At 43.7% G+C, this 27,414-nt stretch overlaps 1 protein-coding gene across 2 annotated transcripts in view; it reads left to right on the top strand.

The window, feature by feature from the left end:
* trim65 (tripartite motif containing 65) overlaps positions 1-27,180 on the top strand; it is a 28,412-nt gene extending 1,232 nt beyond the window's left edge. The window contains exons 2-8 of one of the 2 annotated variants that reach the window (XM_035734478.2): positions 3,119-3,593; positions 3,720-3,815; positions 13,832-14,062; positions 21,659-21,827; positions 22,242-22,331; positions 22,561-22,778; positions 22,912-27,180. In XM_035734478.2, the coding sequence (XP_035590371.1) occupies positions 3,159-3,593; positions 3,720-3,815; positions 13,832-14,062; positions 21,659-21,827; positions 22,242-22,331; positions 22,561-22,778; positions 22,912-23,220 (1,548 nt within the window). In that variant the 5' untranslated portion in view covers positions 3,119-3,158 and the 3' untranslated portion in view covers positions 23,221-27,180. Of the gene's footprint in view, positions 1-3,118; positions 3,594-3,719; positions 3,816-13,831; positions 14,063-21,658; positions 21,828-22,241; positions 22,332-22,560; positions 22,816-22,911 lie in introns of both variants that reach the window. The other variant, XM_035734479.2, reaches the window with a different exon arrangement.
* Positions 27,181-27,414: the final 234 nt, after the last annotated feature.

The raw sequence follows: 27,414 nt of genomic DNA, 5'->3' as shown, positions 1-27,414 counted from the left end.
AAAACAGCCCCAAAGCATGATGATTCCACCCCCATGCTTCACAGTAGGTATGGTGTTCTTTGGATGCAACTCAGCATTCTTTGTCCTCCAAACACGACGAGTTGAGTTTTTACCAAAAAGTTATATTTTGGTTTCATCTGACCATATGACATTCTCCCAATCTTCTTCTGGATCATTCAAATGCTCTCTAGCAAACTTCAGACGGGCCTGGACATGTACTGGCTTAAGCAGGATTTGAGTCCCTGGCGGCGTAGTGTGTTACTGATGGTAGGCTTTGTTACTTTGGTCCCAGCTCTCTTGCAGGTCGTTCACTAGGTCCCCCCGTGTGGTTCTGGGATTTTTGCTCACCGTTCTTGTGATCATTTTGACCCCACGTATTTGACCCCACGTAGTGAGATCTTGCGTGGAGCCCCAGATCGAGGGAGATTATCAGTGGTCTTGTATGTCTTCCATTTCCTAATAATTGCTCCCACAGTTGATTTCTTCAAACCAAGCTGCTTACCTATTGCAGATTCAGTCTTCCCAGCCTGGTGCAGGTCTACAATTTTGTTTCTGGTGTCCTTTGACAGCTCTTTGGTCTTGGCCATAGTGGAGTTTGGAGTGTGACTGTTTGAGGTTGTGGACAGGTGTCTTTTATACTGATAACAAGTTCAAACAGGTGCCATTAATACAGGTAACGAGTGGAGGACAGAGGAGCTTCTTAAAGAAGAAGTTACAGTTCTGTGAGAGCCATAAATCTTGCTCGTTTGTAGGTGACCAAATACTTATTTTCCACCAAAATTTGCAAATAAATTCATTAAAAATCCTACAATGTGATTTTCTGGATTTTTTTTTTTTCATTTTTGTCTGTCATATTTGAAGTGTACATATGATGAAAATTACAGGCCTCTCTCATCTTTTTAAGTGGGAGAACTTGCACAATTGGTGGCTGACTAAACACTTTTTTGCCCCACTGTGTGTGTGTCTGTGTGTGTGTGTGTAATATATATTAATATATATAATATATATATTATGTATATATATAATATATATTTTATGTATAAATATAATATATATATTATGTATGTATGTATGTATGTATGTATATATATATATATATATTTATTTATTATATATATACATTATATATATTTATTATATATATACATAATATATAGTATAGTATATACATAATATATAGTATATAGTATATATTATTATTATTTTTACTATTTTCTACATTGTCGAATAATAGTGAAGACATCAAAACTATGAAATAACACATATGGAATCATGTAGCAACCAAAAAAGTGTTCTTCCAAGTAGCCACCCTTTGCCTTGATGACAGCTTTGCACACTCTTGGCATTCTCTCAACCAGCTTCATGACTTAGTCACCTGGAATGCATTTAAATGAACAGGTGCGCCGTGTTAAAAGTTAATTTGTGGAATTTCTTTCCTTAATGTGTTTGAGACAATCAGTTGTGTTGTGACAAGGTAGGGGTGGTATACAGAAGATAGCAGCCGTATTTGGTACAAGACCAAGTCCATATTATGGCAAGAACAGCTCAAATAAGCAAAGAGAAATTACAGTCCATCATTATTTTAAGACATGACGGTCAGTCAATCTGGAAAATTTGATGGTTTTTTTTGCAATCAAGTGCTATGATGAAACTGGCTCTTTTTCCTCTGCTGCAGAGGATAAGTTAATTCAAGTTATCTATCTGCACATCAGATTGCAGCCCAAATAAATGCTTCACAGAGTTCAAGTACCAGACACATCTCAATATTAACTGTTCAGAGGAGTCTGCAAGAATCAGGCCTTCGTGGTCGAATTGCTACAAAGAAACCACTACTAAAGGACACCAATAAGAAGAAGAGACTTGCTTGGGCCAAGAAACACAAGCAATGGACATTAGACCGGTGGAAATCTGTCCTTTGGTCTGATGAGTCAAATTTTAGATTTTTGGTTCCAACCGCCCTGTCTTTGTGAGACACGGTGTGGGTGAACGGATGGATGATCTCCACATGTGTGGTTCCCACCCTGCAGCATGGAGGAGGTTTGCACTTAGTCCCACTATCATTTGTTTTTCAACAGGACAATGACATGAAACACACTTCCAGGCTATGTAAGGGCTATTTGGATGAGGGATGGAGTGCTGCATCAGATGACCTGGCCTCCACAATCACCTGACCTCAACCCAATTGAGATGGTCTGGGATGAGTTGGACCGCAAGTGAAGGAAAATCAGCCAACAAGTGCTCAGCATATGTGGGAACTTCTTCAAGACTGTTGGAAAAGCATTCCTCATGAAGCTGGTAGAGAGAATGCAAAGAGTGTGCAAAGCTGTCATGATTTTTTGAACACTTGTTTGCTCACTACATGATTCCATGTGTGTTATTTCATAGTTTTGATGTCTTCACTATTATTCTACAATGTAGAAAATAGTCAAAATAAAGAAAAATGGTGACTATCGCTAATAGAATAAACACACCTTGAATTACATACCTATAGTAGAGAAGAGGAGAACATCTTTCTCACGATGTCAACTTTACTTATCAACTCCTAATATCTAATAGGCTGTGTTCACAGGCGGTTGGTGGCACCTTAATTGGGGAGGATGGGCTCGTGGTAATGGCTGGAGCGGAATTGGTGGAATGGTATCAAATACATGGTTAGCCAGCCATTAGTATGAGCCGTCCTCCCTCAGCATCCTCCACTGGCTGTGTTAGAGTTCACACTTCCTTTTCCAATTGTAGTGTGGGGAGGTCAGAATAATGCAAAATCTATTCATTTTAAAATGTTGATTACTTCTCCTTGGCATTCACCTGATGATAAGATGTGAATTATATATTTTTGTGCTAACATATGATGGGGGTCGCCGGTTTGCCTGGGCGGTAGTCCCTGGGCAAGAAAGGTTTAAGACCCCTGTCCTAAATGGCTCTTTGTCTCGTGATGCTGTCGATAATAAATAAATGAACATGTTACAGTAGGCCAGTACACAATAATGTGACAGTATCATGGCTAGCTACAGCATGAAGCAATCTTAGAATCAAGATTGAAATCCATATGCATGTTATGTTGCTACTGTATCGGCAACCTACATCATGTCCAACTTCTCACATTCATTTCTCTCCACAGATCTGAAGAGGTGTGTTCTGTTTACAGATCTACTGGAGGGATGGAGACCCATAATTTGTCCTGTGCCATTTGCTTGGACCGCTTCAAAGTCCCAGTCACCATCCCATGCGGTCACACCTTCTGTCGAGACTGCATCACGATTCACTGGGACACCAAGTCCAAGTCCGACATCGGGCCGCATTGCCCTATCTGCAATGAGAAATTCCCCACTAGACCCATCCTAAAACGCAACGTGTCCCTGTCCGTCCTGGCTGAGGCCACAGCGAACAGTGCCGGTGCATTCGGTAGAGACACTGTACCGGTTATGAGGGGCGACATGGCCAGAGCCACGCCCCTGATTCTGTGTGACCGACACAAGAAGCCCCTGGTGTACTACTGCCGGAAGGACAACATGTGTGTATGCTGCGAGTGTGCCATCTCCGAGTGTAAGAACCACGAGAAAGTGCTGGTGGAGGCTGAGAAGGAGAACCGAGAGGTGAGTGTCAGACAGACCGTAAGTGGCTCCTATGTTCTTGTGACTGTCACAGAGATGAACAAAAACAAAATCTGCCACAGCCCCATTGGCTGCCTACACTCATTGTGGTATTGTCTATCTGAACAGTTACTACTGAGGAGGAAGAGTGTGGAGGTGGGAATATGTATGGAGAAGACTGAGAGGAGCATCGCTGAGCTGACGGAGAACATCACCAAAGCCAAGGTAAAGTTGATTTTTACAGTGACCGTCCCTACATCTTCATATTGAAAGGACCATAGTCAATGGATAGGCCTTATGGTTTATTGTGAAAAGGTTTCCTCTACTTCCGAAGTAGATTTGTCGGATATTCGTCGCATTGTTTCAAATTAGGGCCGTGACGGTCATGGACATTTGAATGAAGGTTATTTGTCAGCCATATGACTGCAGCCACTTCATAATCATTCAGTGTATATTTAAGACGCATATTTTGTTCTCTACTCGTGAATGCAGGTGCTACTGTTGAAAGGGGTGCGTTGTCTAGGCAGCCTAAGACTCGTTTTCTGCAACACCTTGCTTGTTTCAGCAAAGTTTAATCACGTTGTAAATGGGGATGTAACGATTCACATAGGCATCTGTCCATGATTCAAATGTTTAAGATACAAGTGCATCAGTCTACGGACCCCAAACCGATCAAAATGTAGCCTGCATCGGTCATAAAAAATGAATTCAAAATGTTCACAAAAATGCCGATTCACAAAAATGTTTTGTACATTTTTCTACCTTCTGAAAATACCTCTCATCTTTTGTGACAACTGTCAATGGCTCCAGCCACCCAAGCTATAGACTGTTCACTCAGCTACTGTTCGACAAACGGTACCAGAGCATTGGCTCTCGGACGACCAGGCTCCGAGGCAGCTTCCACCCCCAAGCCATAAGACTTCTAAAGAGCCAGACTGCTAAATAGTCAATTAAGGGTACCCAAACTATCTGCACTGACTCTGTCTTGCACTGACCCTACACACACTCACTAGACTATATAAACACAAACTATATACACACACACACTCACTCACAACATTGACACCCCACACGCATACACTATGTTAGGTTCTAAATAACAGGGTAAAAACAGACGGACAACTATAAAAACTCAAACCAAGTTTATTCATCCAAAGGGTCAGACAGCTGAACAGACAAAGATGTGTTTCCACCAGCACAAGTGTATATACCTCAATTTGGGTGAAGTCTCTTCCTTCCCTCTAAACATGACATCTTTATTGCTAGGCAGGAAGTTAAGTGATGCGGGTAAAAAAAACTGTTCCTTCTCCCTTAATCTGACCTGACCTAAACCACAGCTCTCCACCCTTATCAGTGACTGCAACCATGTAATTGCCTTAACTTTACTCAGTACATTCCAAGCTTAATTGACTCCACCATATACATTCCTCCTACAGATTAACTTCTGGTGTAGAAACCAGACTGTGGCACTCCTCATTTCAATAGGATACCTGATGATTAACAATATTTCAAGTTTAGAAATCAGAACCCATCAAATATATACGCACACACTTTTATACTCATCATTTGCTGCTGCTGCTCTGTTCTTTATTTTACTCTTATTATTATCTATCCTGATGCCTAGTCACTTTACTCTGCTTTCTGGCCTCAAGTACCTCGTACCTTTGCACATATACAGTGGGGAGAACAAGTATTTGATACACTGCTGATTTTGCAGGTTTTCCTACTTACAAAGCATGTAGAGGTCTGTAATTCTTTTTATCATAGGTACACTTCCACTGTGAGAGACGGAATCTAAAACAAAAATCCAGAAAATCACATTGTATGATTTTTAAGTAATTCATTTGCATTTTATTGCATGACATAAGTATTTGATACATCAGAAAAGCACAACTTAATATTTGGTGCAGAAACCTTTTTTGCAATTACAGAGATCATACGTTTCCTGTAGTTCTTGACCAGGTTTGCACACACTGCAGCAGGGATTTTGGCCCACTCCTCCATACAGACCTCCAGATCCTTCAGGTTTCGGGGCTGCTGCTGGGCAATACGGACTTTCAGCTCCCTCCAAAGATTTTCTATTGGGTTCAGGTCTGGAGACTGGCTAGGACACTCCAGGACCTTGAGATGCTTCTTACGGAGCCACTCCTTAGTTGCCCTGGCTGTGTGTTTCGGGTCGTTGTCATGCTGGAAGACCCAGCCACGACCCATCTTCAATGCTCTTACTGAGGGAAGGAGGTTGTTGGCCAAGATCTCGCAATACATGGCCCCATCCATCCTCCCCTCAATACGGTGCAGTCGTCCTGTCCCCAAAGAATGATGTTTCCACCTCCATGCTTCACGGTTGGGATGGTGTTCTTTGAGTTGTACTCATCCTTCTTCTTCCTCCAAACACGGCGAGTGGCGTTTAGACCAAAAAGCTATATTTTTGTCTCATCAGACCACATGACCTTCTCCCATTCCTCCTCTGGATCATCCAGATGGTCATTGGCAAATTTCAGACGGGCCTGGACATGCGCTGGCTTGAGCAGTGGGACCTTACGTGCTCTGCAGGATTTTAATCCATGACGGCGTAGTGTGTTATTAATGGTTTTCTTTGAGACTGTGGTCCCAGCTCTCTTCAGGTCATTGACCAGGTCCTGCCATGTAGTTCTGGGCTGATCCCTCACCTTCCTCATGATCATTGATGCCCCACGAGGTGAGATCTTGCATGGAGCCCCAGACCGAGGGTGATTGACCGTCATCTTGAACTTCTTCCATTTTCTAATAATTGCGTCAACAGTTGTTGCCTTCTCACCAAGCTGCTTGCCTATTGTCCTGTAACCCATCCCAGCCTTGTGCAGGGCTACAATTCTATCCCTGATGTCCTTACACAGCTCTCTGGTCTTGGCCATTGTGGAGAGGTTGGAGTCTGTTTGATTGAGTGTGTGGACACGTTTCTTTTATACAGGTAACGAGTGGAGAACAGGAGGGCTTCTTAAAGAAAAACTAACAGGTCTGTGAGAACCGGAATTCTTACTGGTTGGTAGGTGATCAAATACTTATGTCATGCAATAAAATGCAAATGAATTACTTAAAAATCATACAATGTGATTTTCTGGATTTTTGTTTTAGATTCCGTCTCTCACAGTTGAAGTGTATCAATGATAAAAATTACAGACCTCTACATGCTTTGTAAGTAGGAAAACCTGCAAAATCGGCAGTGTATCAAATACTTGTTCTCCTCACTGTACCTGGTACTGGTACTCGCTGTATATAGCTCCATTCTTGTGTATTTTAGTTTATTCCTCGTGTTACTATTTTATTTTTAAACTCTGCATTGTTGGGAAGGGTGCATAATTAAGTATTTCACAGTAAAGTCTACACCAGTTGTATTCGGCGCATGTGACAAATAAAATAAGATTTGATGCGTCCTCCCCTTCACTGTCAGAACTACATGTAACGGTGTTGACAGTCATTTATCTACAAGTCATTTTGCATGCCAAACAACCCCAGGCAATATTAGTAGCCTAGTCAAACTGCGCATTGTGCCTAGCATCACTCACTGACCGGCGCGAGGTAGGAGGCCTGTTCCTGATCTTGCACATATGAGTGGCACCTTTATGATTCAAATGCTAAAATGGCATGCCTGATATTAGGTTTTATTTTTTAAATTACAACCTATGTAATTTGCTAGGTTATTATCTATGCGCTGTTGAAAATTGTGTTTTGCCGAAATAAAAGTAAGATAATGGAGACAACTCTCATCTGGCTATACTCAAAGATTGTCTATTATATTGACAATATATTTGAGTGACTGCTCTAACAATGGAAATACATGTTCTCAAAGATGGAAGGCATGCGGGAAGAGGCGAGATCAGGTGGGACCATTCTAGCCAATGAGTGAGCAAATACGTGTGTCAACAACAGACCATGGAGATGACATGACAGCATGGGCTGCGCCATTGAGCCCATCTCAATTTTCAAGTAATAAATGTTGACATCACTGCACTCTGTACTCATCTGTAAGCTGGTCATCTCTGTATACCCATCGCAGACCCACTGGTTGATGCTTATTTAGAAAACCCTCATAGGCCTCACTCCTCCCTATGAGATATCTACTGCAGCCCTCATCCTCCACATACAACACCCGTTCTGCCAGTCACATTCTCTGAAAGGTCCCTGAAGCACACACATCCCTGGGTCGCTCGTCTTTTCAGTTCGCTGCAGCTATCGCCTGGAACGAGCTGCAACAAACACTCAAACTGGACAGTTTTATCTCAATCTCTTCATTCAAAGACTCAATCATGGACACTTACTGACAGTTGTGGCTGCTTTACGTGATGTATTGTTGTCTCTACCTTCTTGCCCTTTGTGCTGTTGTCTGTACCCAATAATGTTTGTAGTCCGTTTTGTGCTGCTGCCATGTTGTGTTGCTACCATGTTGTTGTCATTTTGTGTTGCTACCATGCTGTGTTAGCATGGCAGCAACACATGACATGTTGTTGTCTTAGGTCTCTCAACAAATGTAGTGTTGTCTCCCTTGTCGTGATGTGTGTTTTGTCCTATATTTTGATTGAATTTATTTTGATTTTTAATCATTTTGCCGTCGTTGTAAATAAGAATTTGTTCTTAACTGACTTGCCTAGTTAAATAAAGGTTGAATACAAAATTGGCTGATTGCTCCCAACTTGTAGGAATCCCCACCCAGTTGACTACTTTCAAGTGGTGGAAGCCCTCAATGTCCATGCTAAAACAGGTTATATCAGTGATGAGTCCTCCATGTCTGTCACAACAGGCATAACTCTGATATAAAGTTGTTTTTGGGTAAGTTACATAGATTATTATATGAGTGCATTTTTAACAACCTAACCATTACAAAACTTCTATTAGATCAAATAAGCCTCAGGTAGCAAATTAGCTATTATATTTTTTGTTGGCCAAATTCGACACTAACCTCCATACAAAAATTCAGGTTTCAGGTTCACCATCAGCAATAGTTTTAGTAGTTTTGCTTTAAACGATCAGTGTATATGGTCATCTTTAGATTTACAGGGTGGAGTTGATGATTTCATAACGAGGAAAGCAATCACTTCTGCGAGGTGCACTGCATGGTGAAGCGAGAGGAGGAAAGAAGAGCACTCTGTAAAAACATCCAAATGGTCAAAACCATTTGATTTTGAGATGGGGGGAAATCCAAAGTGCTTTATATTCATTGACTATGTCATTACTAATCAAATCAAACTTTATTTGTCACATGCGCCGAATACAATAGGTGTAGACTTTACCGTGAAATGCTTACTTACAAGCCTTTAACCAACAATGCAGAGTTTAAAAATAAAAGTTACTATGCATAGATAAAGAGCGAGTAGCAGCCAGGGTAAAAAAAAAATGGGGGGGTGTCATGTAGGTAGGGGTAAAGTTACTAAGCATAGATAAACAGCGAGTAGCAGCAGTGTAAAAACAAATGGGGGTCATGTAGGTAGGGGTAAAGTGACTATGCATAGATAATAGACAGTGAGTAGCAGCAGTGTAAAAAAAAGGGGGGGGTGGGGGTCAATGTAAATAGTCTGCGTGGCCATTTGATTAATAATTCGGTCTTATGGCTTGGGAGTAGAAGCTTTAAGGAGCCTTTTGGTCCTAGACTTGGCTCTCCGGTAGCGCTTGCCGTGCTGTAGCAGAGAGAAAAGTCTATGACTTGGGTGACTGGAGTCTATGACAATTTTTTGGTCTTTCCTCTGACACCGCCTAGTATATAGGTCCTGGATAGCAGGAAGCTGAGATACTGGACCGTACGCACTACCCTCTGTAGCGCCTTACGGTCAGGTGCCAAGCAGTTGCCATACCCGGCGGTGATACAGCCGGTCAGGATGCTCTTGATGGTGTAGCTGTAGAACATTTTGAGGATCTGGGACCCATGCCAAATCTTTTCAGTCTCCTGAGGGGGGAAAGGTGTTGTGCCCTCTTCATGACTGTCTTGGTGTGTTTGGACCATGATAGTTTGTTGGTGATGTGGACACCAAGGAACTTTAAACTCACGACCTGCTCCCCTACAGCCCCGTCAATGTTAATGGGGGCCTGTTCGGCCCTACTTTTACTGTAATCCACAATCAGCTCCTTTGTCTTGCTCACATTGAGGGAGAGGTTGTTGTCCTGGCACCACACTACCAGGTCTCTGACCTCCTCCCTATAGGCTGTCTCATCGGTGTCGGTAATCAGTTCTACCACTGTTTGGTGTCAGCAAACTTAATGATGGTATTGGAGTCATGTTTGGCCATGCAGTCATGGGAGTACAGGAAGGGACTAAGCACGCACCCATGAGGGGACCAAGTGTTGAGGATCAGCGTGGCAGATGTGTTGGTGCCTACCCTTACCACCTGGGGGCGGCCCGTCAGGAAGTCCAGGATCCAGTTGCAGAGGGATGTGTTTAGTCCCAGGTTCCTTAGCTTAGTGAAGAGCTTTGTGGGCACTATGGTGTTGAACGCTGAGCTGTAGTCAATGAACAGCATTCTCACCAAGGTGTTTTGTCTAGGTGGGAAAGGGCCTTGTGGAGTGTGATTGAGATTGCGTCATCTGTGGATCTGTTGGGGCAGTATGCTAATTGGAGTGGGTCTAGGGTATCCGGGATGATGCTGTTGATGTGAGCCATGACCAGCCTTTCAAAGCACTTCATGGTGTTACAGGGTGGTAATCATTTAGGCAGGTTACCTTGTCTTCCTTGGGCACAGGGACTATGGTATTCTGCTTGAAACATGTAGCCGTTACAGACTCGGTCAGGGATAGGTTAAAAATGTCGGTGAAGACACTTGCCAGTTGGTCCGCACATGGTTTGAGTACACGTCCTGGTAATCCATCTGGCCCCGCGGCTTTGTGAATGTTGACCTGTTTTAAGGTCTTGCTCACATCGGCTTCCAAGAGTGTTATCACACTGTCGTCCAGACCGGCTGGTGCGCTCATGCATGCTTCAGTGTTGCATGCCTCAAGGCGAGCATAAAAGGCATTTAGCTCGTATGGTAGGCTTGCGTCACTGGGCAGCTCGCGGCTGGGTGTAGTAGAATTCAATCTTAATCCTGTATTGATGCTTTGTCTGTTTGATGGTTCTACTGAGGACATAGCGGGATTTCTTATGAGTGTCCGGATTAGTGTCCCACTCCTTGAAAGATGCAGCTCTAGCCTTTAGCTCAATGCAGATGTTGGCTGTAATCCATGGCTTCTGGTTGGGATATGTACGTACAGTCACTGTGGGGACGACATTGTCGATGCACTTATTGATGAAGACGATGACTGAGGTGGTGTACTGCCCAATGCCATTGGATGAATCCCGGAACATATTCCAGTCTGTGCTAGCAAAACAGTCCTATAGTGTAGCATCCGGGTCATCTGACCACTTACGTATTGAGCGAGTCACTGGTACTTCCTGCTTTAGTTTTTGCTTGTAAGCAGGAATTAGGAGGATAGTATTGTGGTCAGATTTGCCAAATTGAGGGCGAGGGAGAGCTTTGTATGCCTTTCTGTGTGGAGTAAAGGTGGTCTAGAGTTTTTTCCCCTCTGGTTGCACATGTGACATGCTGGTAGAAATGAGGTAAAACGGATTTAAGTTTGCCTGCATTAAACTCCCCGGCCACTAGGACCGCCACTTCTGGATGAGTATTTTCTTGTTTGCTTATGGCCTTATACTGCTGGTTGAGAGTGGTCTTAGTGCCAACATCGGTTTGTGGTGGTAAATAGACAGCTACGAATAATATAGATGAGAGCTCTCTTGGTAGATAGTGTAGTCTACATCTTATCATAATATACTCAGGCGAGAAATACCTCAAGACTTCTTTCATATTAGACATCATGTACCAGCTGTCATTGACAAATAGACACACACGCCTGGCCCTCGTCTTACCAGACGTAGCTTCTCTGTCCTGAAAATTCCCCCAGCTCTGTATTACCCGTGTCATCGTTCAGCCACGACTCGGTGAAACATAAGATATTACAGTTTTTAATGTCCCGTTGGTAGGATAGTCTTGATCATATATCATCCATTTTGTTTCCCAATGATTGCACGTTGGCCAGTAGAACGGATGATCGTAGGAGTTTACTCACTCGCCTACAAATTCTCTTCACGCAAATGATAGGGATATGGGCCCGTTTCCGAGAAATCGTATATCCTTTGCGTCAAACTCGTTAAATAAAACATCTTTGTCCAGTTAGAGGTGAGTAATCGCTGTTCTGATGTCCAGAAGTTATTTTCGGTCATAAGAAACATTAGCAGCAACATTATGTAGTGAATAAGTCAAAAAACAAGTTACAAACAACGCAAAAAAACAAACAAAATAGCACAGTTGGTTAGAAGCCCATAAAATGGCAGCTATCCCCTCCGACTCCATTCTAGTGGAAATTAAAATGTTAATCTGTAAACAATACATGTTATACAACACTAGCTCAAACACTTAATCTGCAAAAATGAGTTAGTGGGTGATGGAGATTTCCAACCCAAAGTGGTCGGACCAACAAAAAAAACGCCCCCTTAATCTGTTAGTGGGGTGGTAGATGTTTAGTCTCGTTTTATGGCACAGCTCAGGTCCTTACATAGTACATACATCATTTACATACACACACACTTTTTATTTTATTTAACCCTCATTTTACCAGGTCAGTTGACTGAGAAAACATTCTCATTTACAGCAACAACCTGGGGAGTAGTTACAGGGGAGAGGTGGGAGATGAATGAGCCAATTGGAAGCTGGGGATGATTAGGTGGGCATGATGGTGGTGTGGGCCAGATTGGAAATTTACCCAGGACACCGGGGTTAACACCCCTACTCTTATGTCCATTGGTCCTTTGGTGACCACAGAGTCAGGGCACCTGTTTAATATCCCATCCGAAATACAGCACACCCTACACAGGGCAATGTCCCGAATCACTGCCCTGGGGTATTGATATATTTTTTTAGGTCAGAGGAAAGAGTTCCTCCTACTGTCCCTCAAACACCACTTTCAGCAGCATCTGGTCTCCCATCCAGGGACCGACTCTGCTTAGCTTCAGTGGGAAGCCAGCATGGGGATGCAGGGTGGTATGCTCCACGCGCGCACATGCACAGTCTTGTGACACACAATTCAGTCCCATTCAAAATCTTATTTTCCCTAACCCGTACTCTTAACCTAACCTTAACCCTAAACACTAGCTCCTAATCATAAAACTAACCCACCCTAGCTCCTAATTCTAACCCTAACACTAATTCTAACCTTAAGCCTAAACCCCCTAGAAATAGCATTTGACTAACAAAATGTCCAGAGTTGGCCAAATCTTTGTTTACTATTCTTGTGGGGACTTCTGATCCCCAAAAGAATAGTTAAACACTTCCACCTCCACAAACACACACACACACACACACACACACACACAAAATGAGACCCTTGTCTACATTCCTAGAGTCAGATGAACTTGTGGATACCATTTTTATGTCTCTGCGTGCAGTTTAAAGGAAGTTGCTAACTAGCGCCAGTTTACATTTACATTTAAGTCATTTAGCAGACGCTCTTATCCAGAGCGACTTACAAATTGGATTTTAATTGCCAACTCGCATTAGCGCCATGGCTGGAAGTCTATGAGTTCAACTGACTCTGGTGAAGTAGATAAAGGGCCTCATTGCCAAAATCCCGAAGTGTCCCTTTAACCCTGAACCTTTAAACCTAAAATAGCTGGTCCTGACAAGATAGGAAAACAAGTTCACACACACATCAAATCAGACAAATCCAGCTCAGAGAGGCCCAGCTCATGAGCTCCATCAGCAGTAGAATTGAATTGGAAAATGAATGTGTCTATGCAACAAATGTTCGTTCATCGAATCCCAACTAATCACATCGATTAGTTCTCTATTCAAACCGGCTCACTTAAAACTAAAACGTATCATTCCTGTATCGTATCGGAGCCAATGTATCTAGGTACGAATTGAATCCACTTGAAAGGGAAAGATGCACATGTAAAAAAATATGTAACTGTGGAAACACTCAGGCGCACGAATGCATTCAGCTGTTTGTTTAAAACATAAAATAAATGTATACGTAATGAGTTTTTTAAAATTTCATGACGGTCTTCATCTATAATCTGCAGCTACACAAGCCAGCCCTAATTTCAATATTGGTTTATTGGAAAGTTGACACCTCTCACTGCAGTCAAAACTACAATCCTAAATACTACTAATATCCTTGTCTCCATATGGTAAATGTTTCCCCTCTTACTGTTCTCACCCCCAACTTCTCCCCCTCTGTAGGTGACCCTGCAGCAGACCTCCCACTGGGTGAATGCCAAGTTTTCCATGCTGTTGAAGGTGCTAGCAGAGAAACAGGAGTCTACAGAGAACTTCATTGAGCAGGAGAAGGAGGCTTCCCTCTCCCAGGGGGAGGCTAGGTTGGAGGAGCTACAGGAGAGGGCCAAGCAACTCGGGGAGCGCCAGAGCCAGATCGCAACTCTTCGCAACCTGCCCGACATCCAGCTAATACAGGTTAGCATTGACATATTTTCCCAAATAGATTGGATTTTTACCGGCATACAGAATGACCTATCCCCAAAAACAATATGCTGATCATTTATCTCAGAGCTGGTTTTACATGTACGCATTCACTGCTATAAAACTTGTCGGTTAGGAGACTCAAGCCTAGTGTGCACAGAGCAGAGTAATAGAAATGTTTAAAAAGATTGATAATCTTGATATTTAGCACTGACGCCATTCCCTCCTGATTCAGGCAGCATCCTCTTTTTACAGACCATTGATATATTCTACTCCCCAGTAAACAAATCACATCAGGATATAACAAGATTGAACCCAAGTGCAGACTCAGGCGAGGAGACAGCGATAAGGTTACCAAGGTATTTATTGAAAAGCTGGGGAGATGAAACTAGGAACTGAGGCTGGGGTAAGGGGAGTAGGGGCAGGGTAAGCAGGTCCGGAGCGGAATCCAAGGAAGCAGTAGAGCGGGGGTCCAGGGCAGGGATGCAGGATTGACGAGACGAGGGACTGGCGACAGGGACCAGAGTCAGAGCAGACGGAACTGTAGAGTAGAGAAAAGCAGCGTCAGGCTAGGGAAATCAGGCACAACAGGATAATAAGATCTATGCAGAAACAAACAGCTTGAAATGCAGACTGACTGAGCAGAGGCTACAATCTGGCAGCGTGGAAGTGGCAGTCCTGAGTATTTGTAGAGGTCTTGATTATGGAACAGGTTGCAGCTGGTGGGGATCTGCTCTGACTCCAGCACACCCGTCTCCACTCACACAATCAGATACACCCACAAAGAGAGAGCACTGGATGGCTTGTGGCAGGTTAGGGAGACACAAGATGAGAAGTAGAGGGCGTGGCAGGGGCAGATGTAACACTACCATTGTTTGGGGAAGCCTGGGACTGTACTTCATTAGTCTCCAAATACTCTAGAGCATCAACTACATTCAGGCGCAGGTAATAGAACATATTTACTTATAATTTGTAGACTGCAAAATGACAGCAAGAAGCCCAAACATAAAATATTTGACTAAAACATAATAATTTCAAGCATTGTTTACGATCACATTTGTCTATTATGTGTGGGAATAGTTGGAGCTGGAGCACTTGGAGCTGATTTCCTGGTGTTTTTACAGTCTTACAGTGCATTCAGAAAGTATTCAAACCCCTTGACTTTTTCCACATTTTGTTACATTACAGCCTTATTCTAAAATGGATTAAAACAAAAAATATCTTCAATCTACACACAATTCCAAATAATGACAAAGCAAAAACTGTTGTTTTTTAAAAACTTTAGCAAAAAAATAAATGAAAAACTGAAATAGCACATTTACATAAGTATTCAGACCCTTGAAGCACCTTTGGCAGCGATTACAGACTTGAGTCATCTTGGGTATGACGCTACAACCTTGGCACACCTGTATTTGGGGAGTTTCTCCCATTCTTCTCTGTAGATCCTCTCAAGATCTGTCAGGTTGGATGTGGAGCGTCGCTGCACAGCTATTTGATGTTCAATTGGGTTCAAGTCCAGGCTCTGGCTGGGCCACTACCATAAAGCCCTAATTGGTGGGGTGTTGCAGAGATTGTTGTCCTTCTGGAAAGTTCTCCCATCTCCACAGAGGAACTCCAGAGCTCTGTCAGTGACCATCAGGTTCTTGGTCACCTCCCTGACCAAGACCCGTGTCCCCCGATTGCTCAGTTTGGCTGGGCGGACAGCTCTAGGAAGAGCCTTGGTGGTTCCAAACTTCTTCCATTTAATAATGGAGGTCACTGTGTTCTTGGGGCCCTTCAATCCTGCAGATTTCTTTTGGTACACCTCCCCAGATCTGTGCCTTGACACAATCCTGTCTCGGAGCTCTACGGACAAGTTGTAGAAACATCTTGACGATGCTCAATGGAAACAGGATGCACCTGAGCTCAGCTTCGAGCCTCAAAGCAAAGGGTCTGAATAATGATGTAAATAAGGTATGTTTTTTATTTTCAATACATTTTCAAAGATTTCTATAAACCTGTTTTCACTTTGACATTATGGGGTAGTGTGTGTAGATTGCTGAGGATTTTTATTTTTTTAATCCATTTTAGAATACGGCTGTAATGCAACAAAATGTGGATAAAGTCAAAGGGTTTGAATTCTTTCCGAAGGCACTGTATACGGAGTATACCAAACATTAGGAGACCCTACTAATATTGAGTTGTACACCGCCCTTTTGCCCTCAGAATAGCCTCAATTCGTCACGGCATGGACTTTACAAGGTGTCGAAAGGCTCAGGGACGCTGAACCATGTTGACTCCAATGCTTCCCATAGTTATGAATCATTCTTGTTACACACAGGAAACTGTTGTGTGAAAAACCCAGCAGCGTTGCAGTTCTTGAGTCAAACCTGGCACCTACTACCATACCCGTTCAAAGGCACTTACATCTTTTGTCTGGTTCATTCACCTTCTGAATGGCACACATACACAATACATGTCTCAATTGTCTTAAAAATCCATCTCGATCCTTCATCTACACTGATTGAAGTGGATTTAACAAGTGACATCAATGAGGGATCATAGCTTTCACCTGGTCAGTCTGTCATGGAAAGAGCAGGTGTTCTTAATGTTTTGTAAGCTTAGTGTGTGAGGATGTATTGTGGCAGACCAGGGGGTTTGGTCAAGACATTTACACAGATCAGACACGGACAGTATGATTAGCTCGGTTTCAAGGGTGTTTATTTAAATAATAAATAAAAAAAGAAAAGGATAGGTCTCCCCCATGAGACCCTCTCCAGGATACCATCTTGCTGTATCCTGTCTGGCACAAAAACTGAACTCCCTCCTCATACCTCTGCAACCGTCACCAACTATACAGGAGTCCTTTCTTCCCCCACTCTCTCGTGTGCTGCCCTTCTGGCAGCTTTATGGGCCTTGCACAGCTGGTGAGCAATCAGCCCTTGATTACTCACCAGCTCCCAATCAGCCCTGGCCGAAGAGCTCGTCGAGACCTGGCACCTCCAGCAGATGGAGCCATCGCCTCGTGATGTATACTCAGTCTTTCACCAGGCATCGACCAGGCCTCGACGAGTCTCACCCTGGTGGCTGACCTGCTGTATGCCACAGTGTATATGCACTACTGTTCAAAAGTTTGGGGTCACTTAGAAATGTCCTTGTTTTTGAAGGAAAATAACATTTTTTTGTCTTTTGTCCATTAAAATAACATCAAATTGATCAGAAATATAGTGTAGACATTGTAGACATTGTTAATGTTGACATTGTTAATGTTGTAAATGACTATTGTAGCTGGAAACGGCTGAGAGACCCCGGGGAACCCAAGTCCCATGTCATGAAATACATTCATGATTTCTTTCTCAATGCGGGCGCAGGTTTGTGTGCAAAGTATATGGTTATTATAGGTGAGAGTAGTTTCTGAATGTGACTATGTTAAGTGTCTGTCTCTCTCTCCATCTCTTCTTTAACAAGCATCCATGTTGTTGTCAATCCGCTAGGGACCTGTTTTCAGCATATTAGGTCTCCAGTTAATAACCGGTGCAGAGTGTATGTTTATCCTGTGTTCCCATTTAATTAGCTAGTAAATAAATAATCTAACCAATTTGTGTCGTGCTTGTTTTTTTTTTTTGTGAATTTAACCCCTTTTTCTCCCCAATTTCGTAGCATCCAATTGTTTAGTAGCTACTATCTTGTCTCATCGCTACAACTCCCGTACGGGCTCGGGAGAGACGAAGGTTGAAAGTCATGCGTCCTCCGATACACAACCCAACCAAGCCGCACTGCTTCTTAACACAGCGCCATCCAACCCAGAAGCCAGCCGCACCAATGGGCAGCTGGGAGGAGTTGCAGTCTACTGCAGAGATAGCCTGCAAAGTAATGTCATACTTTCCAGGTCCATACCCAAACAGTTCGAACTACTAATTTTGAAAATTACTCTCTCCAGAAATAAGTCTCTCACTGTTGCCGCCTGCTACCGACCCCCCTCAGCTCCCAGCTGTGCCCTGGACACCATTTGTGAATTGATCGCCCCCCATCTAGCTTCAGAGTTTGTTCTGTTAGGCGACCTAAACTGGGATATGCTTAACACCCCGGCAGTCCTACAATCTAAGCTAGATGCCCTCAATCTCACACAAATCATCAAGGAACCCACCAGGTACAACCCTAACTCAGTAAACAAGGGTACCCTCATAGACGTCATCCTGACCAACTGGCCCTCCAAATACACCTCCGCTGTCTTCAACCAGGATCTCAGCGATCACTGCCTCATTGCCTGTATCCGCCACGGAGCCGCAGTCAAACGACCACCCCTCATCACTGTCAAACGCTCCCTAAAACACTTCTGTGAGCAGGCCTTTCTAATCGACCTGGCCCGGGTATCCTGGAAGGACATTGACCTCATCCCGTCAGTTGAGGACGCCTGGTCATTCTTTAAAAGTAACTTCCTCACCATTTTAGATAAGCATGCTCCATTCAAAAAATGCAGAACCAAGAACAGATCCAGCCCTTGGTTCACTCCAGACCTGACTGCCCTCGACCAGCACAAAAACATCCTGTGGCGGACTGCAATAGCATCGAACAGTCCGATATGCAACTGTTCAGGGAAGTCAGGAACCAATACACGCAGTCAGTCAGGAAAGCTAAGGCCAGCTACTTCAGGCAGAAGTTTGCATCCTGTAGCTCCAACTCCAAAAAGTTCTGGGACACTGAAGTCCATGGAGAACAAGAGCACCTCCTCCCAGCTGCCCACTGCACTGAGGCTAGGTAACACGGTCACCACTGATAAATCCATGATTATCGAAAACTTCAATAAGCATTTCTCAACGGCTGGCCATGCCTTCCGCCTGGCTACTCCAACCTCGGCCAACAGCTCCGCCCCCCCCGCAGCTCCTCGCCCAAGCCTCTCCAGGTTCTCCTTTACCCAAATCCAGATAGCAGATGTTCTGAAAGAGCTGCAAAACCTGGACCCGTACAAATCAGCTGGGCTTGACAATCTGGACCCTCTATTTCTGAAACTATCCGCCGCCATTGTCGCAACCCCTATTACCAGCCTGTTCAACCTCTCTTTCATATTGTCTGAGATCCCCAAGGATTGGAAAGCTGCCGCAGTCATCCCCCTCTTCAAAGGGGGAGACACCCTGGACCCAAACTGTTACAGACCTATATCCATCCTGCCCTGCCTATCTAAGGTCTTCGAAAGCCAAGTCAACAAACAGGTCACTGACCATCTCGAATCCCACCGTACCTTCTCCGCTGTGCAATCTGGTTTCCGAGCCGGTCACGGGTGCACCTCAGCCACACTCAAGGTATTAAACGATATCATAACCGCCATCGATAAAAGACAGTACTGTGCAGCCGTCTTCATCGACCTTGCCAAGGCCTTCGACTCTGTCAATCACCATATTCTTATCGGCAGACTCAGTAGCCTCGGTTTTTCGGATGACTGCCTTGCCTGGTTCACCAATTACTTTGCAGACAGAGTTCAGTGTGTAAAATCGGAGGGCATGCTGTCCGGTCCTCTGGCAGTCTCTATGGGGGTGCCACAGGGTTCAATTCTCGGGCCGACTCTTTTCTCTGTATATATCAATGATGTTGCTCTTGCTGCGGGCGATTCCCTGATCCACCTCTACGCAGACGACACCATTCTATATACTTTCGGCCCGTCATTGGACACTGTGCTATCTAACCTCCAAACGAGCTTCAATGCCATACAACACTCCTTCCGTGGCCTCCAACTGCTCTTAAACGCTAGTAAAACCAAATGCATGCTTTTCAACCGATCGCTGCCTGCACCCGCATGCCCGACTAGCATCACCACCCTGGATGGTTCCGACCTTGAATATGTGGACATCTATAAGTACCTAGGTGTCTGGCTCGACTGCAAACTCTCCTTCCAGACTCATATCAAACATCTCCAATCGAAAATCAAATCAAGAATCGGCTTTCTATTCCGCAACAAAGCCTCCTTCACTCACGCCGCCAAGCTTACCCTAGTAAAACTGACTATCCTACCGATCCTCGACTTCGGCGATGTCATCTACAAAATGGCTTCCAACACTCTACTCAGCAAACTGGATGCAGTCTATCACAGTGCCATCCATTTTGTCACTGAAGCACCTTATACCACCCACCACTGCGACTTGTATGCTCTAGTCGGCTGGCCCTCGCTACATATTCGTCGCCAGACCCACTGGCTCCAGGTCATCTACAAGTCCATACTAGGTAAAGCTCCGCCTTATCTCAGTTCACTGGTCACGATGGCAACACCCATCCGTAGCACGCGCTCCAGCAGGTGTATCTCACTGATCATCCCTAAAGCCAACACCTCATTCGGCCGCCTTTCGTTCCAGTACTATGCTGCCTGTGACTGGAACGAATTGCAAAAATCGCTGAAGTTCTTCAAACATCAGCTATCTGAGCAGCTAACCGATCGCTGCTACTGTACATAGTCTATTGGTAAATAGCCCACCCATTTTCACCTACCTCATTCCCATACTGTTTTTATACTGTTTTTATTTATTTACTTTTCTGCTCTTTTGCACACCAATATCTCTACCTGTACATGACCATCTGATCATTTATCACTCCAGTGCTAATCTGCAAAATTGTAATTATTCGCCTACCTCATGCCTTTTGCACACATTGTATATAGACTCCCCTTTTTTTCTACTGTGTTATTGACTTGTTAATTGTTTACTCCATGTGTAACTCTGTGTTGTCTGTTCACACTGCTATGCTTTATCTTGGCCAGGTCAGTTGCAAATGAGAACTTGTTCTCAACTAGCCTACCTGGTTAAATAAAGGTGAAATAAAAAAAATAAAAAATGTGTCAGAGGAAACACCGTGCACCTGGCAACCTTGGTTAGGGCGCACTACGCCCGACCCGCCACAGGAGTCGCTGGTGCGCGATGAGACAAGGATTTCCCTACCGGCCTAACCCAGACGACGGTAGGCCAATTGTGCGTCGCCCCGCGGACCTCCCGGTCGCGGCCGGTCACGACAGAGCCTGGGCGCGAACCCAGAGTCTCTGCTTAACCACTGCGCCACCCGGGATGCTACGGCTCGGGTTTTTGCAGTTGCAAGGAGGTTACGACTGTTCAAAATGATGATATGATACGAGGTTATGATTAATAAGTTGTCTGGTTATAGATGTGATAGCTAAAGACCTTTTAGAGTTGAATTCAGGAGATGGTAACTCTTTAAATAACCACTGTCGTGGTGCCCCAGATCCTAATGGTTAATTCAAACCGGGTAACAATTACACATAGTTGGTTAATTAGTTGAATAACAGTCTTCAGATTAATATTAAAGTTAAGTCACAACATTATCATAGTAGCCTATCCAGTCCCAAGTGAAAATACCAGTCATCGGAAGGCAAGTCCGAGTCCCCAATGGCCGAGACCAAGTTTAGTCACAAGACATAAAAAAACTTTTTTTAAATATTTTAAAAATTGGGATTTGAGCCGTACTTGAGTCCGAGTCCTGTACTTGAGTACTACATAAATCACATACATAAAATACATGTACATGTTAGCACTAAGTAGCTTTGGGATAAAATTCCCATATTGTATTATTATTGACAATCAAACTATATAATTTTCCTCCTTTGCTCTGTAGGAGTCTCGGCTGGTAGAGGTCCCTCGCATGAAGGACATTCCAGTGGATGTGACCCCTAACCTGCAGGAGAGGCTCAGCGGGGTGACAGACGTCCTCTCACGGATCTCCAAGCTAGTGTCTGAGGACCTGGAGAAGGCTGTGTCTACAGCTGTGGGGCAGGACAAGCAAGGTAACCTAACCTCACTGTATGCAGGAGGAGGCTGTGTGTGAGGTCAGGACAAGCAAGGTAACCTAACCTCACTGTATGCAGGAGGAGGCTGTGTGTAAGGTCAGAACAAGCAAGGTAACCTAACCTCACTGTATGCAGGAGGAGGCTGTGTGTAAGGTCAGAACAAGCAAGGTAACCTAACCTCACTGTATGCAGGAGGAGGCTGTGTGTAAGGTCAGAACAGGACAAGGTAACCTTATTGTATGAGGAGCATATTGTCTTACTTTGCCGAGGTAAATGCTCTATATTTAGCTGCTCTATATTTAGCTGGAGCTGTGTGTGTTGTTTTAATGGATAGTCATCTCTAAACTTTTAAAATGTCTGTCTGTGGATCTCCCTCCTTTTCCCCATCCCCCCACCTCATCTCTTCCCTAGGTTCTCCCCAGGATAAGCGCCCTGTCCTGGCTGTGGTCCCCAGTCCTGCTGCTCCATGCCACCCTGCTGGGAAGGAGGGCCTCAGTGAATGCATGTGGTCGTTCCTTACTTTAAGATAAAACGTTCAGATATCAACACAGTAACTGTAAATAACAACATATATATTTTTTCTGGAATCTATAATTAGTAACCTGAATGATGTTCAGAAGTTTACCAACATAAGCGATCTATCACCTACCCTTTGTTTTAGAGCTAATTTAGACTAATAAACTCTACACCTAAAAAAAGTATTCTCTCATGCTACCTCCCACCTCCTCAGACCGCTGCACCCTGACCTTTGACCCTCGCACAGCCAACAGTCACCTGCTCCTCTGCCAGGAGAACCTACGGGCGGAACACCTGACCTCTGGGCCGCGCCCTGTCCCAGCCCACGAAGCTCGCTTTGACCACACCTGGCAGGTGCTCTGCTTCCAGGGCTTCAAACACGGAAAGCACTACTGGGAGCTGGAGTTGTCCAAGCCATGGGCCTACCTGGGGGTAAGAAGATGTGAAGGCCATGGCAGCCGAATGATATGTAAATATTTGTATATACTGTATAGAATTGTGCCCGTGTCTTTAGAAATTTTGACTGCACCTCTTCCTACCTTTGACCCCTGCATCTCTCCCCCAGGTGACTTACGAGGGCATCCCCAGGAAGGAAAAGGGGAAAAGGTGCATGGTGGGAATGAACGATCTGTCCTGGAGCCTCCAGCTGGATGAGCGCCAGCTGAGTGCCTGGCACAACGGCCGCCGGGAGACGGTGGCTGGCCACTCCCACCACTCCCGCATCGGAATTCTACTGGACTACGAGGCTGGAACACTGACGTACTATGGAGACGGGCATACGCGGCTGCATGCCTTCCACTGTGCCTTCACTCAGGAGCTGTTCCCCGCCTGTTGGATAGGGGAGGGCGTGAGCATCACCCTCTGCTCGCCATGACGACAACACGAAAGGGAATGACCGTGATCTAACAATCTCTTATAGGACTAGTCTTGGGAAACTATAACCCTGTTTATACCTGGTGCTAACATGGGTCCTTTGTCCTGATCTTGCCTACATTCTGATTGTGCCTACATTTCCAGAAATGTGTCAGCATACAGTATGCTATTAAAATGTGCCTGTGGTTGGTCCATTGTGTCTCCATTTTGACCAGATTTCCTTGTCCCTTTATGCAAATTATTTCACAGCTTTCACAATAATATTTATTTAAGACACATATTGATGTAATCAGTCTATAATCAGTCAATGGTGCCACCTGTCAATGATTTTAGAGAGTGGAATAATTATGATTTAAATGGTTTCTCTGTCCGGATCCGTCTTCACTACACAAAATATCCAGACACTGTGTGTCTGACGACCTCCAGTCACAATCAAATTACAATGTGTCTTGATTGTCAACACCTGTCTAAAAATGTGGGCACAATCAGGATGTTGACAGGATCAGGACAAAGGACACACGTTAGAACCAGGTAAAAACGGGGCTTATGGCAACAGGTTCAGTTACTTTTCGGGAACCATAGACATTGCATCATTGTATCTGTCCAATTATGGCGTCTGTGAGAGCACGGAAAAGTCTAAACGGGATCCTAGGGATGTCCCAACTCTGACATCATCCCATTGAAGTTGAATTTTAAACATTTTGAGTTAGGGTTGGGGGGGGGGTAGATCGTTTTCAGTTGTTCGTGCATACATATTTTCTAGAGACAAGCCTGAAGTTCGAAGCCGAAGTTTACACCCCTTTGTCGGTGATTGGTCAACAGTAGTGATTTTTCAATTAAGTGTATGTTGTCATTCAACGAGAGGTTAATAGTTTTCATGTACACCACCGTTCTAAAGTTTGGGGTCACTTAGAAATGTCCTTGTTTTTGAAGGAAAAGCACATTTTTGGCCATTAAAATAACATCAAATTGATCAGAAATACAGTGTAGACATTGTTCATGTTGTAAATGACTATTGTAGCTGGAAACGGCTTATTTTGAATGGAATATCTACATAGGTATCCAGAGGCCCATTATCAGCAACCACCACTCCTGTGTTCCGATGGCACGTTGTGTTAGCTAATCCAAGTTTATCATTTTAAAAGGCTAATTGATCATTAGAAAACCCTTTTGCAATTATCTTAGCACATCTGAAAACTGTTGTCCTGATTAAAGAAGCAATAAAACTGGCCTTTAGACTAGTTGAGTATCTAGACTAGAGCATCAGCATTTGTGGGTTTGATTACAGGCTCAAAATGGCCAGAATCAAATAACTTTCTTCTAAAACGTATCAATCTATTCTTGTTCTGAGAATTGAAGGCTATTCCATGTGAGAAATTGTCAAGAAACTGAAGATCTCGTACCATGCTGTGTTCTTCTCCCTTCACCGTACAGCACAAACTGGCTCTAACCAGAATAGAACGAGTGGGAGGCCCCGGTGCACAACTGAGCAAGAGGACAAGTACATTAGTGTCTAGTTTGAGAAACAGACGCCTCACAAGTCCTCAACTGACAGCCTCATTAAATAGTACCCACAAAACACCCGTCTCAACATCAACAGTGTTCCTCTGTCCATTGTCAGTGTTCTTTTACCCATCTTAATCTTTTCTTTCTATTAGCCAGTCTGAGATATGGCTTTTTCTTTGCAACTCTGCTAGAAAGCCAGCATCCCGGAGTCGCCTCTTCACTGTTGACGTTGAGACTGGTGTTTTGCGGGTACTATTTAATGAAGCTGCTAGTTGAGGATTTGTGAGGCGTCTGTTTCTCAAACTAGACACTAATGTACTTGTCCTCTTGCTCAGTTGCGCACCGGGTTCTCCCACTCCTCTTTCTATTCTGGTTAGAGCCAGTTCACACTGTTCTGTGAAGGGAGTCGTACACAGTATGTCCCAAGGATCCAGGATAGGATGAAGCAAAGATCTCAAAAGGCAGCTCAGTTGAAGCCATCTAATTTTCATCTACTACTACCTCTGTGAGTTGGTAAAACAAACAAAGGGTGCACACTGCCACCTAGAGTGTATTGTTTGAACCTGTGTGAAGCCAAGGTTGGTGATTTACTGCCACCTGCAGTTATGGAATGTTTCCTAATGAGTATAATTAATTGACTAGGTTGTAGTGTTAGATAGAGGACTCTAGATGGATAAAAACCTGTTTTGTCATGGGCATTGCCATTGAGGGCTCCCACCATTTTATAGTAGTCAACTGGGTGGGACTTCCTATGGGTTAAGGACAGATCACATGATTCCATCCAGGTCATCAGGAGGGTCAGCCAATTAATTATAGCCTACTCGTGACAGTAAATCACCAACCTTGGCTTTATAACTGTTCAGACAACACACTCTAGGTGGCAGTATGCACCCTTTGTTTGTTTGTCAACTCAGAAGTAGTAGAACAAGAAAATATACTACTTCAAAATAGAGATTGCCTCAATGGCGCTGCCTGTGCAGGCACAGACGCCATTATGGGACATGTATAAATATGATATCTCTATCATTCTCTATGGCCTAGGTAGAGCTAGAACCATATTGTCTATACTTGTGGTCACTAACCTTGATATTAGGGAGTCATCACATATAGAGGGAAGAAAGGGAGCTTTTTGGATTGAATTCCAGCCGCTGTCCCAATTGGATACTAGGACACTGATGCCTGGATGGGTGAAAGCAATGTGGTTTTCCATTATGCTCAGTGGAGTTGCCTCCATATTCTGTTCACCTATCCAGACTTTTAAGATGCGTTGGTTTGGGAAGGTACGAGGATGTATGTAGGAAAGTAGAAAATAAAATGTGTATTAGGGACCCATCCCATGTGAGACCTTTCATTCTCTGACTGTAGTCTGCAACCCTCATTTTCCCATAGTGAGATAATGTAGCAGTCAGCATTTTATAATCAAAATCCTTAACCTGGTGAGACCCCCGGTTGCAAAAATGCAACAGACCCTAAACTCATGTCAAACACGACATAGTTAATCTCCTTAGATCCAGATGTATATCTTAGTAGGATTTGTTGTGTGTCCAGTCTTCTCTAAGACGTATTGATTACATAGAAGAAAAAAATAATCAAGAAAAACATTCTTGGCCAGAGCTAGATGTTAATTAAATCTAGTTGTGTAGTTGCCAAATGTTGTGAGTTAAAAGAGACCGCTCCTAATTGGAGCCTTAACAAGAATACAAACCACTCTCCCTCACATTGCTGTCCCTAACATGTAAAGCTGAGGATAGTGCTGTGATGTCACCTTACTGTACAGATGTTTTGTACAGTCCAGTTATGGGACACTGACTTAAATGGGAGAGATTAGTAAGTACAGCTGTGGCACAGGAATCTTCTGGAATGTTAATGTTCAGAGAACATGGGATCAGACTCGGTAAAGCAGACTAGTCTTTGGGATACTGATGTGGAGAACCAGAAGCACCGTTAGGAACTGGAAAGGACTACTGTACGGGAAACCGGTTTTCTGTGAGAGAACGGAAAATCACATCTCTCGGGCTGCTAGAGGCTGAGGAAATGTCTCAAAAGTTCCTGTTGGAATTGTACTGGAGATGATGTTAAATGTTTAGAACAACTTTGTGTTGGAAGTTGGAGCTGGACATAAGTATGAAATTAAATGTAGACTTGGTGCCAGCCTGTTTCTGATTTAGCCAACTTGTCATTTTGTCAAACAAGGCAATGATGTAGCACATAAATTCAGAAATAGTCAGGTACCCAGGTTAGCATCACAATGTGTACAGAAAAATTAAACACAGTCAAATTTAAAAAATGGACACACTTCACAAGATCAGTTTGATAAAACCCAATTCAATGCATATTAGTTACAATTGAGACCATGCTTTGCTTTTGTTTTGTCTTTTCAATATTATATTTGAACATTTTAATTACTCAATAAATTAATGTGAATTTGAAATAAATACATTGCATTCGGAAAGTATTCAGACCCCTTGACTTTTTCCTCGTTACTAATCCTTATTTTAAAAAAGATAAATGTTTTTTTTCCATCAATCTACACACAATACCCCATAATGAAAAAGCAAAAACAGGTTTTTAGATAAAAAAAAATTGCAAATAAACTGAAATATCACATAAATATTCAAACCTTTTAACTCAGTACTTTATTGAAGCACCTTTGGCAGCGATTACAGCATCGAGTCTTCTTGGGTATGAC

Source organism: Oncorhynchus keta, chromosome 24 (genome assembly GCF_023373465.1).
Source record: "Oncorhynchus keta strain PuntledgeMale-10-30-2019 chromosome 24, Oket_V2, whole genome shotgun sequence".
Lineage (NCBI taxonomy): Eukaryota > Metazoa > Chordata > Actinopteri > Salmoniformes > Salmonidae > Oncorhynchus > Oncorhynchus keta.
Note: the sequence above shows the minus strand (reverse complement) of the source record. Positions and strands in the feature narration are given on the sequence as shown.